The sequence below is a fragment of the Saccopteryx bilineata genome, chromosome 1 (assembly GCF_036850765.1).
Source record: "Saccopteryx bilineata isolate mSacBil1 chromosome 1, mSacBil1_pri_phased_curated, whole genome shotgun sequence".
Taxonomy (NCBI): domain Eukaryota; kingdom Metazoa; phylum Chordata; class Mammalia; order Chiroptera; family Emballonuridae; genus Saccopteryx; species Saccopteryx bilineata.
Window position 1 is genome coordinate 242710101 of NC_089490.1, and position 14117 is coordinate 242724217.

A 14117-nucleotide genomic window follows, 5' to 3' on the forward strand; every position below is an offset into this window, starting at 1 on the left:
GGGACTGTGACAATCCCATTGTCCCCCCACAGCACTCACGGGACTGTGACAATCCCATCGCCCCCCACCGCACTCAGGGGACTGTGACAATCCCATCGCCCCCCACTGCACTCACGGGACTGTGACAATCCCATCGCCCCCCACCGCACTCAGGGGACTGTGACAATCCCATTGTCCCTCCACCGCACTCACGGGACTGTGACAATCCCATCGCCCCCCACCACACTCACGGGACTGTGACAATCCCATTGCCCCCCCCACTGCACTTATGGGACTGTGACAATCCCACTGCCCCCCCACTGCACTTATGGGACTGTGACAATCCCACTGCCCCCCCACTGCACTTATGGGACTGTGACAATCCCACTGCCCCCCCACTGCACTTATGGGACTGTGACAATCCCACTGCCCCCCCCACTGCACTCACGGGACTGTGACAATCCCATCGCCCCCCACCGCACTCACGGGACTGTGACAATCCCATCGCCCCCCACCGCACTCACGGGACTGTGACAATCCCATTGCCCCCCACCGCACTCACGGGACTGTGACAATCCCATCGCCCCCCACCACACTCACGGGACTGTGACAATCCCATTGCCCCCCCACTGCACTTATGGGACTGTGACAATCCCACTGCCCCCCCACTGCACTCACGGGACTGTGACAATCCCATTGCCCCCCCACCGCACTCACGGGACTGTGACAATCCCATCGCCCCCACCGCACTCACGGGACTGTGACAATCCCATTGTCCCCCCACAGCACTCACGGGATTGTGACAATCCCATCGCCCCCCACCGCACTCACGGGACTGTGACAATCCCATTGCCCCCCCACAGCACTCACGGGACTGTGACAATCCCATTGCCCCCCCACAGCACTCACGGGACTGTGACAATCCCATCGCCCCCCACCGCACTCACGGGACTGTGACAATCCCATTGTCCCCCCACCGCACTCATGGGACTGTGACAATCCCATCGCCCCCCACCGCACTCACGGGACTGTGACAATCCCATCGCCCCCCACCGCACTCACGGGACTGTGACAATCCCATCGCCCCCCCACAGCACTCACGGGACTGTGACAATCCCATCGCCCCCCACAGCACTCACGGGACTGTGACAATCCCATTGCCCCCCACCGCACTCACGGGACTGTGACAATCCCATTGCCCCCCACCGCACTCACGGGACTGTGACAATCCCATCGCCCCCCCATCGCCCCCCACCGCACTCACGGGACTGTGACAATCCCATCGCCCCCCACCACACTCACGGGACTGTGGCAATCCCATCGCCCCCCACCGCACTCACGGGACTGTGACAATCTCATTGCCCCCCCACCGCACTCACGGGACTGTGACAATCCCATCGCCCCCCACCGCACTCACGGGACTGTGACAATCCCATCGCCCCCCACCGCACTCACGGGACTGTGACAATCCCATCGCCCCCCCACAACACTCACGGGACTGTGACAATCCCATTGCCCCCCCACAGCACTCACGGGACTGTGACAATCCCATTGCCCCCCCACAGCACTCACGGGACTGTGACAATCCCATTGCCCCCCCACAACACTCACGGGACTGTGACAATCCCATTGCCCCCCCACAGCACTCACAGGACTGTGACAATCCCATCGCCCCCCACCGCACTCACGGGACTGTGACAATCCCATCGCCCCCCACCGCACTCACGGGACTGTGACAATCCCATCGCCTCCCACCACACTCACGGGACTGTGCCTGGGGCAGAAGGGGTCGTGCTCCTGCCCTCTCTTCTCTGCCAGCTGGTGTAGGTACTGGGACATTCTTTCTTTCTGCTTCCTTTTCATCCAGACTTGAATCTCTCTTCTCTCCTTCTCAGTTCTTCGAGGGCGTCTATCAGAATGCTGAGTCCTGAGAAATGTGACAGGCTGGGCCTCACTTGACTGTAAATTTGTTGTGGAGATAAGAAGCATCACAACTAATACTGTTTATTTCAAGAGATTCTGTCCCATCTCAAAAAATAGTCAACACTTACACGTTCTCGTCAATCTGCTCCAACCTGTCCTCCAAAATCCAGCGGAAGTGGCCTCAGAAAGGTCACCAGTGGCCTCTCCAGTCTTCATCCTACTGGACTTCTCTATAACACTTGATACAAATAGGCTTTTCCTTTGTTTCAGACTCTCCCCTGGGTCTTTTTCTAACACTCAGAACTCCATGCAGCATCTTCATTGGTCCTTCTGTGCTCACACTTCAATAGTAATGTCTAAAGGTCCTGCTTTAGACTTCATCCATGACCTATTTCTGGACTATCTCATTCACTTCCAAAACTTACAATAAAGAGAAAACTTCTAAACTGCTGCCCTCTGCATCTGGCCTCCCGTTCCTGCCTGGGCACACTTCCTAGCGGCGGGCCTAAGCGATGACTGAGCCTAGGGGACGTTGTGACTGACCTGTTCCTGTGAGACAGGACGCTCTGATGGGTCACTTTGGCTTAATGTTACCACTGACCCCATGAACCTCTCTTAGATCTACACTGGACTCTGAGATTCTACTTCCTTCACCTTCTTCCCCTCCCCTCCTGTCCACAAGGAAGGCCAAGCATTGACTGCGGTCTGAGGCCTCTCCCAGCTTCTGGCCTTCCCTGTTGCCCCTCACATGCATTCCTCCCAGTGAGTCTCCTGTACATCTAGCTGCAGCGTGACTTCTGCCTCTCAGAGGATAAGCACTAACTAAGCACTAAGCATGGTCCAAGGAAACAGTGTGAGATGGGGATTTGGGGCTGACTCAGCACCCGGTTGTACAGAGAGGGCGCCATCCTAAATGGAAGATGGGTCATGGATACAAACGATGTGCTCTATACTGACCACCTGCTTTCCTCCCGGGAGTCTGCACTGGGTATGTCCTGGGCAGAGCGTGCCTACCTGGCCCGCCCCAGGAAGGACTCGGGGCGCTGGGTCTCTAGACAAGACTCCCTGGGGCACAACCTCTCATACATGCTGTCAGTCTGTGGCTGGAGGAATTAAGTGTGTCCTGTGTGGCTCTGCTGGGAGGATTCTTGGAGGCTCGTACCCAGTTTCTCCTGGAATCCACTCCATGTGCCTTTTCCCTCTGCTGATTCTTCTCTGTATCCTTTTGCTGTAGTAAGTTCTAGTTGTGCGTATGACCAGGGAAGTTCTGTGAGTCCCCCGAGTGAGCGCCTGGACCTGGAGCCATCCTGTCTCCACCTCCCACAGCTCCTCCCCTTCCTCCCCTCATAGGTGTTTCTCCAAATAAACCTCTTGCTCATCATCTAGGTCTCATTTTGGCATCTGCTTCGGGAGGACCTAGAACTAAGTACCAGTGAACGTTACCAAGTGAATGTCCTCCTGGCACCTTGTCTCTAAAACTGCACTCATTCTCTATCTTGCTGAAGGAATCACCATCAGCTCAGTCTTCCCGGCAGAGAACCATGCTCACTCTGCTGACCGTCTCCGGGCTCACTCAATGCTTGCTGCCCTGTACTCTCCATCTGGAGCCGCCGCCTCACGCCTAGGCTGCGAAAGTAAGACCTCTAACTGGCTCCCGTTTCCAGTGTTTTGTTTTTTTTTTCACTTATTGATTTTAGAGAGGAAGAGAGAGAGAGACAGTAACATCAATTTGTTCTTGTATGTGCCCTGACCGGGGATCAAACCCACAGCCCTTGCGTATCAGGATGAAGATCTCAGCAGCCGAGCTCCTTGGCCAGGGCCTCTTTCCAGTTTAAAGCCCTCTGCTGATGCCCTACTGTCTGCAGAGCATGTAACTCGGGTGCCTCTGGTCCCCAGAGGCAGGCCATCGGCACACCCAGCGGCCAGCCATGTCTCACTCCTTGCCCTCAACTGACCACACCTTTGCATGTAATGTGCTGGCTGCCTAAGGTACACTTCCTTCTCCTTATGAGCCATGTGAATTTCTGTTGACCCTTTGAAATTAAGCCCAAATCCCATTACTGGGGGGACGGGCCCCTTTAACTGCCTCTGCTCCCCCAGGCTCCCAGAGCACACTGACAGAAGTGGCAGGCTAGGCCGCATTCTTTACTGCTCTATCTCTGTTCAAGAGTAGAAACCATATTTTATTTTCATTTCAACTTCTGACACTTAATACATTATTGATGACATTGATAATATAATCATTAACTTCAAAAAACAAGAAAATTCTATGTATGTGATTGAAGGTAACTAGAAGGCAGTTAGGGTTTACATGGTCTTGATATGAGGTAATAATATAGCAGACAATTCCACTAATAAATAGAAACTGGCGGGGTTTTGGTACACTATTTCCTGGTAGTAGCCTTGTGAGTTCGATGATGTACACGGCGTGCCCACTGGGTTGGAGTGGGCACTGAGCCGGGAAATACAGAAGGCTGGCAATCTTCCACAGGAAGGCCACAGGGATGCACTGCACGACAGCTCCCGTAAGCCTGTCAGCCTTCATTCTCTCAGGAACCAGTTCTTGGCCCAGAAAAGGTTGTAAGGAAAAACACTTCATTTTCTAGGAAAGACTATTTAAAATGTAGTCCAAGGATTAATACATAGAATAAAGTAATACAAATGAAATCATTAATTCTAAAAAAAAATGATTAAATTTATGTTGTACTCAGCCTGACCTGTGGTGGTGCAATGCATAAGGCATTGACCTGGAAAGCTGTGTTTGCCCTGTCAAGGCACATACGAGAAGCAACTACTATAAGTTGATGCTTCCTGCTCCACCCCCTTCCTTTCTCTCTCTATCCCCTCTTTCTAAATCAATAAATAAGATCTTTTAAAAAAAAATCATGTTGTACTTTGAGTGATTGGGAAAACTCACACGATACAGATGTACCATATAAATGAAATAAACCAGTCTATATTCTGTTGGGGAGGGAGAGGAATGATATATAAAACATCATAAAATTTGTTTATGAAGAAAGAAAAATCTAAGCTTTGAATTTGTTTCATTAAAACAACCACATTAAAGCATGGCCAATTTTGAATATTCTGGAACCATGAACATTTTAAGTGGGTTAATTACCTATTCAGTGATTACCTGATGATAGCCCTGGCTTGTTGTTCTGTTAGGCCCAGCTCCTCACTGGAAACGCCATCTTTTGTGATGAGGTCCTCAATGATGTCTGCAACATCCGTCAGCTCAGTCATGTGGAGTGGGTCTACAGAGACGCTTCATTTGCACATGCAACGTGAGAAATGTAAGTCAGCGTCTGTAGCTCATTACAGGAAGCAAAGGTAAGCGTGTACACTGGGCCCTCCCAGACCACAAGTGAACACAAAAGTGATAAACACATAACTCTGTTCCTTTGCTTAATTCCAGGAATCCTCAGTGAAAAACCCAATCATCAGTAACTGATGATTTTGTACGTGCTCTTAAAAAAGCCACACAACACCCAGGACACAACTTATCCCAGTCCTGCATATGCAGTAAGAGAAGATGTAACCATGTAGTCTGTGGTCCTCTCCCTGCCCTGTGCTAAAGCCCAAGGCACGTACATCCCTCGGTGTCTTACAACACCTGGGCCCAGTGGGACTCAGTTACGCTCCTTTAATTTACAAAAAAATGTAGTGGAGAAGTTTACATACATAACCACCACCAAATTTCCAGAACACATAATTTAGACCCAACTTTAAGTAAAACTGTGAATTCATTCTTAAGATATTTACCTCTCAAATGACTCACCACTGTTATTCACACCTTAAAGAAAAAAAACATTATCAATAAAAATTTCCAGACACTGATTTTTCTACTTTTGATTGTTAATATGACTTAGAAATTATACAACCAGGAATTAAAATATTTTTGAACCTCCAAATTGGTTTTAAGGTATCCATGGATAGCATATTTCTCCTCCACTTGAGCATGCTATTTGGTAGTAAATATTGTCCCCATTTTAAGATCACTGCTTTGGTACCCAGTGTGTTCTGCATGACACATTGTAGGAGGTACGAGCTTTCTTTGCTCCACTCAGTTTAGAATACTGAATGAAGTGCAGTTTATTAAAACAATCATAGAAAACAAAAACACTTCTGATGGTCTAAAAGTCATACAGTTGGTAAAATATCTAATTTAAATTCAAGAAGCCCTTACTGAGATTAAAAAAAAAAAATCACAAGATTTAACAACAGCTGCTTATAGCCTTTCTTTATTTAAATGACAGCAATGCCATTTAAAAATAGCACTTTTTACTGTTTGTTATTACTTGAATAATGATAATACAAATATTGTAGACACTCAATAAAGTCACCATGGTTGACCATCAATATCTAGGGAAAACAACATTTCAAATCCACTGTCAGTGGTTCACCCCCTGCATTTAGTCTGACCTGTCATTCATGTGCCCAAGTGCATTCGTTAGGACTAAAGAGGAGCCTTTACTTGCCAGCTCCAGGTGACACGGAGGGAAAGTGGCACCGAAGTTCTCTAAGCCTCAGTCCCCTTCCCTGTAGAATGCGGATGTTAGTGACACAGACCTCACAGTTGGTCTGCGCGGGCGACGCATGTGAGACGGCCCTGCCGGGCACAGGCTCCAGAAATTATAGACATTATTTTGTTTCCCAATTAAAACGCGAGTTCTCGTGATTGGCAGAGTTTGAATTTCTCAATTTTTGTAAAAATCAAGTCTTTTCGTAATTCCTGTTTATTTAACACTGACAAGCTGCAGAGATATAATGCTTGGAGTGTACCTTATGAAGGTGACAAGAGGACATAGTTCTTCATGTGAAGGGTGCAGTTTTATTACTTCCCCTCACCCCTAATTTATACGTAGTGCAGAATGGTTTTACTAACCCCTTCATAACTATTCCCAGTGAATACGCCTCAGTAGCAAGAGTATCTAATTATGTACATCCTGCAGGATACTGGAAATGAGAGCGTAAGTGAGAATAGTGGAGAGCAATGCCAGGCAAACCTGTGTTCCGCTCACTGGAGAGGCTGAGGGCCGCGTGGGCAGAAGGGATCACACTGGTTCCCATGTGAGAAGGAGCTTCTTTCACTGAGAATGCAGCTTCAGAAGTCTGTTCTGTGTCACTCTGATCGTCCTTATTCACATGAGTCAGGAAACGCAGTAAGTCAGAGCCTGTGTTACAATTAAGAGAAACCAGAGAGGGAAGAACCACATGGAAAAGATGTAACACATAGCTGACACTTCCACATGGCAACAGATAGATCAGAAGTTTGCAACGCAACGTTCTGATAGCTTTCTACTGTTATAAGATAATTTAATGATATTTAAAATTTACACTCACCAGTAGTAAAAAAATAAAGCTATTAAATTTATTATCAGCTTCAGAAACATGGTAGACTGAGCTAAAGTAGATAGGCTCCAGCCCGATATAAAAATCACAGAAGATGCCTGACCTGTGGTGGCGCAGTGCATAAAGCATCAACCTGGAACACTGAGGTTGCCTGTTCGAAACCGCGGGCTTGCCCGGTCAGGGCACATACAAGTGCTTCTCGCTCCCTCTCTTTCTCTTCCCTCCCCCTTTCTAAAATCAATAAAATAAAGTCTTTAAAAAAACCACAGAAGAAATGCTAAATTAAAAAAAAAAGATTAATAAACAACAAAACCCTGTAAATAAAAATCCTTGGTGCCAGTAAAAAGAATTCAGCTCTGGCCAATGGTTCAGTTGGTTACAGCATTGTCCAGAAGCACAGAGGTTGCCAGTTCGATCCTCTGTCAGGGTACATATAGGAACAGACTGATGTTCCTCTCTCTTTCTCTCCCCTTTCCTCTTTCTAAAGTCAATAAACGTTAAAAATTTAAAAAAAAAAAATCTTTAAAAAAATTGCAAGGGGAAAAGAGAGAGAGGAGGAAGCCAGAAGTTGAGACTGAATTATAAGCCATCATAATACAATGAAAATGGGAATAAATTACAAAAACTATAGCCCAAACTACATAATATTTAGAAGCTTAAAAAAAAAAACCTTTTATGAGCTAAGAACTCTTAATACAAATGACAAACTATTCAGATCTAAGCAATATCAAAGGATGGTATATATCAACACTATCATCTGGGTCTTACAGGAATGTGTTCAACCTCAAGTGCATATATTAGAAAAGAAGAAAGAATAAAGTTAGGAGAAAATCTAGTACTCAAAAGCAGAAAAAATAATAAGGCTAAGAATAGATATTTACAAAAGAGAAAATTAACAATAGGACATCAAAGCCTGTGGTTTTTTTAAACACATTAAATTGCTGACGACGGAATAGAAGGGAAAATGCAGATATAAACAACTCTAGATGCAGTAGAAAAATTTTTAAATTACTACCCTAATTTTACCCTTTCTATAAGAAATGCAAAAACTTAACATTTCACCATTTCCCAGCGGATTAGCAGAGCTTCACAGTACAGCCCGCTGATGAGCACACACAGCCCAGCACACAGCTCCGAGTGCTCCCAGGCAGTGTGTGGCCGGGGTGGGGGTGAGGCTGGTGAAGGGGGGGCGAGTCACCACCCACACTGCCCAGCTCGGTGGCACAGCCAGAGAAGTGACAGCAATGGCTTCTCAGAGAAAAATGGCCTGACATGGGAGCCAAACACATTATCACAAGAATAATCCCAATCTAAAAACTGGGGGAGCTGGCCCTGGCCGGGTACTCAGTTAGTGTCCTCCCACACGCCAAGGTTGCAGGTCGGGGCAGATGCAAGAACCAACCAATGAAAGCATAAGTAAGTGGAACAACAAACCCATGTTTCTCTCTTCCACTCTTTCTTCCTCCCCCTTCCTCTCTTTCTAAAATCAGTCAATAAATAATAAAATGGCCTGACCAGGCGGTGGCCCAGTGGATAGAGTGTTGGACTGGGATGCGGAGGGCCCGGGTTTGAGACCCCGAGGTCACCAGCTTGAGCACGGGCTCATCTGGTTTGAGCAAAGCTCACCAGCTGTAAAAAGAATTCAGCCCTGGCCGATAGTTCAGTTGGTTATAGCATTGTAAAATATCTTTAAAAGGTCGCTGGCTCAAGCAAGGGGTCTGCTGAAGGCCCGTGGTCAAGGCACATGTGAGAAAGCAATCAATGAACAACTAAGGTGTCACAACGAAAAACTGATGATTGATGCTTCTCATCTCTCTCCGTTCCTGTCTGTCCCTCTGTCTACTCTCTGTCTCTGTAAATAAATAAATAAATAAATAAATAAATAAATAAATAAATAAATAAAATAATAGTAAAATGGATAAAATAGAATAAAAATTGGGGGGCTGATGGCTTCAGCTCACATATGAAAAACATTCCTATTGCAATGCTCATTCCTTCACAGCAAGGCTTCGAGCCAGCCCCTAGCTCCCCACAGACCTTCTTGGGAAATGCAAACAGTTTTGGGAGCCAGAGTTTTCTCAGCTTCAGGGCCAGAAGACAATTCAGTGCGATCCACAGATTCAACCTGTGGGAAGACACACACCACAAAATCACTGCTACAAATTTTATAGTGTGATAATTAAACTCTCGTAAGCAACTTTATGTAGGTTTTAAACATTTGTATGAATGCAACAAATGTAAGAAATGGGAATTTTTACCTTGTAGCTTAACTGATTGACCCTTTTAGAGGGCTCAGGCGATCGTATTATTTTAGAATGGGGGGCAATGTTAACTACCATCTAAAACCTTTTATGTTAGAGATGATAGAAAAAGCCCAGAGACATTCAGTGACTTTCTTAGATGCAGAATACGGATTTGAACCCAGATCTTCAAGGCAGTGCTTATCCACAGTATCTGTCTGCATCCTCCATGCTGACATGTTTTCTTTACCAAAAGGGGCAAGCCAAAATCTTTGCATTTATGTGTGTTTTATAATAGAATGAGAACATCTTACAACCAATACGTCAAACCTTTCCTTTTAAATTAATGCCATTTCCTTCAGGTAGTCACCTTGGAAGACTAAATGCTTCCTATCATTACCTAATAGTATACTGTCTTACCTCATCTATTTTTTCAGTGTAATTATTCATGTTTAATCTTAACTTTTTAATATTCAGTTAAAGAAATACTATAAACCTAGTAAATTATCTTTAAAATGTCAACATGCCAGTAACCTGGAATATTTGTTAGGTAAGTCAATAATGGAACTGTTATCCTGCAGATCAATTTGCATCTCCCAATGTAAGGCTTTAACACACATTCAAAATATGTTCACTGTTTTTTCTTTAATATTTATTTTATATAAATTGTACTTCTGAAAAATATGACAAGATACTTATGTAAAATAATAAATTAATGTTTGAGACTTCCTTTTTAGTTGTCGAACTACCAGGATATACTAATATACATAAACATTAATCCTTTTATTATGAATGTTCTTTAAAGACATAAAAAATGTCTAAGGACTGCTAGTCCACTGTGTAAAATATTTGACCGAAACTGAATTCCCAATATGAGGAAAACAGTATTTTATAAAGTTATAAGAATCTTGCTGAAGGAACGGATAATTAGGAACAGGGTTTATTTCTAACTGCATTCTGGTTTTACAATTCATCAGAAACCTAAGTCCACTTCTTAAAAGCTTAATGCAGTGGTACTCCGCGGGTGGCAGTTTGCCTCAGGGGACATTTGGCAAGGCCTGGAGAGATTTTTTATTATTACAGTGGGGGGGGGGGGTGACAGCTGGGGGTGGAGACCAGGAACGCCACCAAACACCCTGCACTGCAAGGACGGCGCCCCCCATGGAATTATCGGGCCCAAACGTCAGTAATGCTGAGGTTGAGAGACCCTCGCTTAAAGAAACGAAATGTCTCATTCTTCTGAAATAGCCAAGTGTTTATAGAATTATATCACACTACAAATCTGATAACTTGGCAATAAACAGAAAACTAAAATACAGACAGTCCACCTTATCGTGACGGGGGTCTGCCGGTCCGCTCTCCGGGAAATCCTGCTCTATGTCTCGGGCCAGGTTCTGCACTCCCAGCAGCTGCCGGTCGATCTTCCGCAGCTGAGATGAGAGCTGCTGCAGGCACCGGGAGACAGGGCGGGGCGTGGGGCCTCCCTGCAGCAGCTCCTGCAGGAGGTAATCCCGTAGCCCGTCCTCAGCTGCATCTGGCTCTGAGTTCTGCTCCTGGAACTGCAACCCGGCCTCTGGGATATCTAAATATAAATAAGGATCATGTCAGGATCGATTATCATTAAGGGAAAGGTAGGTGCTGATGATCTAACTTTTTGGAAGATCTCAATTTAAGTCAACCTAACTTTCCCTTACAAATCAGTTCTAATGTAATATACTTAGCAATACCATTTTAGCTTCTTATGAGATTTGTCTTTGTTGGGAGATAAAAATATGTAACCGTGTTACTGTGACCACAAGCCTTAATATACAAGGCAGTTTGTTACTTTTATCTTCTGCTACAAAAATATACTTCATAAAAAAAAGCAACTTTAATATCTTTATGACTTTTAAAATAAGACTTGAAAACCATTGTCACCCAGTGAAAGCTAGACCCAGTGTTGGCCATTACTAAGGTGACCAATCATCCTCCTTTAGGGAGGACAGTCCTTTTTTAAAAAAAATTTTTTTTAATTTTATTTATTCATTTTTTTTTTTTTAGAGAGGAGAGAGAGAGGGAGAGAGAGAGACAGAGAAGGAGAGAAAGGAGAGAGAGAGAAGGGGGTAGGAACTGGAAGCATCAACTCCCATATGTGCCTTGACCAGGCAAGCCCAGGGTTTCGAACCGGCGACCTCAGCATTTCCAGGTTGACACTTTATCCACTGCGCCACCACAGGTCAGGTGGGAGGATAGTTCTTTTGCAAGTTCCGCCCTCCCTCGAAAAGTGTGCTATATGTCCTCTTTCTGATATTGGAAGACTAATCTCTAAATGTCCGTATTCGATCAATGCAAAGTCGATCCTTAACGTGTGATGTGACGTATTTGTATCGAAATACTTTTTTTCTTACAATTATTAAAAATTAATAGGCATGTAAGCATAATTACAATATAAGATATTACAAATGTTTTTATTATGCATTTATCATGTTATAGTGTATTATTGTTGCAATGAATAAATTGTTTCTTTTATTTACGATATTGTTTTCTTCAATTTATTTTTGTCCTCCTTTTCACTGTAAAAAAAGTTGGTCACCTTCCCATTACTGATGCCACAGGGGGTCCCAGACAAAAAGTAACCCTCCCAAGACCAGCATGAAAACCAGGGACCTCCCTCTTAATCTCAATAGGTTCTGGTCTGGAATTTGAAGTGCTTCCTCCCTCAGTGCATTCTTCCGGCTTCCGGTCTCCCCTCCCCTCCACTGCTCGGCGTTCTCAGTCATCTCCTCGGCCTCCTCTGCCACCCACTCCTGTTCCCTCCCCATTCTGGGTGCCAGTCCCGGGCACCTCTCTGTGCCCACTCTGTGTGTGTGCCGTCACTGATGCCCAGGAGACGCTCAGATCTACGCGGCACTCTGAGCTCCAGCCCCTTCAATCCCTGTGTCCTGGCCACGACACTTAGGTTGTCCCCAGAGCATATTAACCGAACTCACCACTTCTGACCTCCAACCTGCCTGCCCTTCATACTTCCCTGCTCAGTGACCACCCGGCCGTTCACCCACCCTCCCAAGTCGGAGGCCTGAGAGTCATCCCAGGTTCTCCTCTTTCCCTCACATCCGAATGACCCCAAATACTGATGACTGACCTGCCAAAGGTCTCCTCCATTCCCCCGCAGCACTGCTTCGCTGAAGCTGTCACACAGATGGACCCCAGACAGTGCCTGTGGCTCGCTTATGTGACTCCTCACTAGTCCATCTCCCCACAGACCCCAGAGAGATCATCTAACTTGTTACATCTGAGGCTGTTCCTCTGCCACCTGAAATCCTTCAGCATTTCTACAATGCCTTCCACTGCAAAGTCCGAACAGCTCAGTAGGAGAAAACGGCAATCTGTCTTTCTCCAGCCTACCTCTCCAGTTCACCTGCTATTTCTTAAAACAAAACAAAACCCTCCACTGACTCCAAGCACACTGAACATTCATTTTCTCCCCCTTGGCGAGCTCCATCAAGCCTCTGACCACTGCTCGGTTCATCCTCAGGCTGTCTGCCCTTTTTCTCGCTAAACCCTGCTTCTTTAAGATCCATAGAAGTGTCTCTGCCCTGCACGGCCCCAGCCGTCTGGAGATGACCTGGGTTCTGCCTTTCCCAAGACTCCCACCGTACACCACGCCAGCACTGCCCATGTGCAAACAGAGCTTCCCTATTTCTCCCCCCTCTACCCCCCCCCCCCGCAGGCAGAGAGCCTGGCAGGATGCTCTTCTTTAGGCAGAGAGTGGGTCTCTAACTTAGTGCTTGTCGCATGGACAGTCATGATGCCTGTCCCACTTAACTCACAGAGGTTTTGTGAAGTCAAATTATGAGGCAAAATAGAATCTGAAAAAATGTGAATTACTGAGCAAATATAAGTAGAACTTATTGTACTTCCGTCCTAGTGTAAGGCGAACCTTCCTGCGAGGAGAGAGAATGGAAAACCACAGCGTTGCCAACAGCAGTTAGGGGACCTTCCCCACCTGCCTGCGCCACGCCTCTTTAAGCCTGATGCTCACAGAACCTTGCCACCTCTTCCAGCAACGTACTGTGAGGTTTCTCAGCAGCCTGAAGTGCCCCCTTCATTGCTCAGGAGAGAACCTGGTGTACAAACTTCTGACAGAAAATGCAGCAGAAAAGACAGGCGTGCTCCACATGCAGAAGGGCCCCCAGACCTGGAGCCAGAAGGGCCCCCAGACCTGGAGCCAGCCTCCCCTTCTCTGGAGCGCTCACACATCTGCGGTGACAGGAAAACTCACCAGGAGGGTGGACTGCTGGGTCCCACTAACCCTGCTGTGCTCTCCCCAGCCAGCAAAGCACTACTTGTTTTTACTGACAAAGTTCTAAAATAGGAAGCGACTGCTATCTAAAGTGATGGTAAGTTTCCACTAAAACAGGAATGTATTGTTTGGCTTTTATCATTTTAAATGCCCAGGGACCCTAACCGTCCCTTTGCCCAGCCTTTTCCTATAATGCAGACCCCACCCACTCTACTGTGAGACTGTGTTCTGTCTCTTAAGTATAGTATGTAAATACCATGACAAAATTTCATTTTAAAATGTCTTCCTTTTAAATTGGCATGTTTAAGTTCTCTTTAATAAGCATGGAAGGGTCCACT

The 14117-nt window shown here is 46.1% G+C and overlaps 1 protein-coding gene across 3 annotated transcripts in view; it reads right to left on the reverse strand.

The window, feature by feature from the left end:
* The window catches only part of CPLANE1 (ciliogenesis and planar polarity effector complex subunit 1), a 113318-nt gene that overhangs the window by 19354 nt on the left and 79847 nt on the right, over positions 1 to 14117 (reverse strand). For all 3 annotated transcript variants that reach the window (XM_066239964.1, XM_066239956.1, XM_066239948.1), the window contains 6 exons: positions 10826 to 11079; positions 9295 to 9382; positions 6912 to 7079; positions 5668 to 5698; positions 5039 to 5170; positions 1744 to 1906 (listed from right to left, as the gene is read on the reverse strand). In XM_066239964.1, coding sequence (XP_066096061.1) covers positions 1744 to 1906; positions 5039 to 5170; positions 5668 to 5698; positions 6912 to 7079; positions 9295 to 9382; positions 10826 to 11079 — 836 coding nt within the window. The remainder of the gene's footprint in view (positions 1 to 1743; positions 1907 to 5038; positions 5171 to 5667; positions 5699 to 6911; positions 7080 to 9294; positions 9383 to 10825; positions 11080 to 14117) is intronic.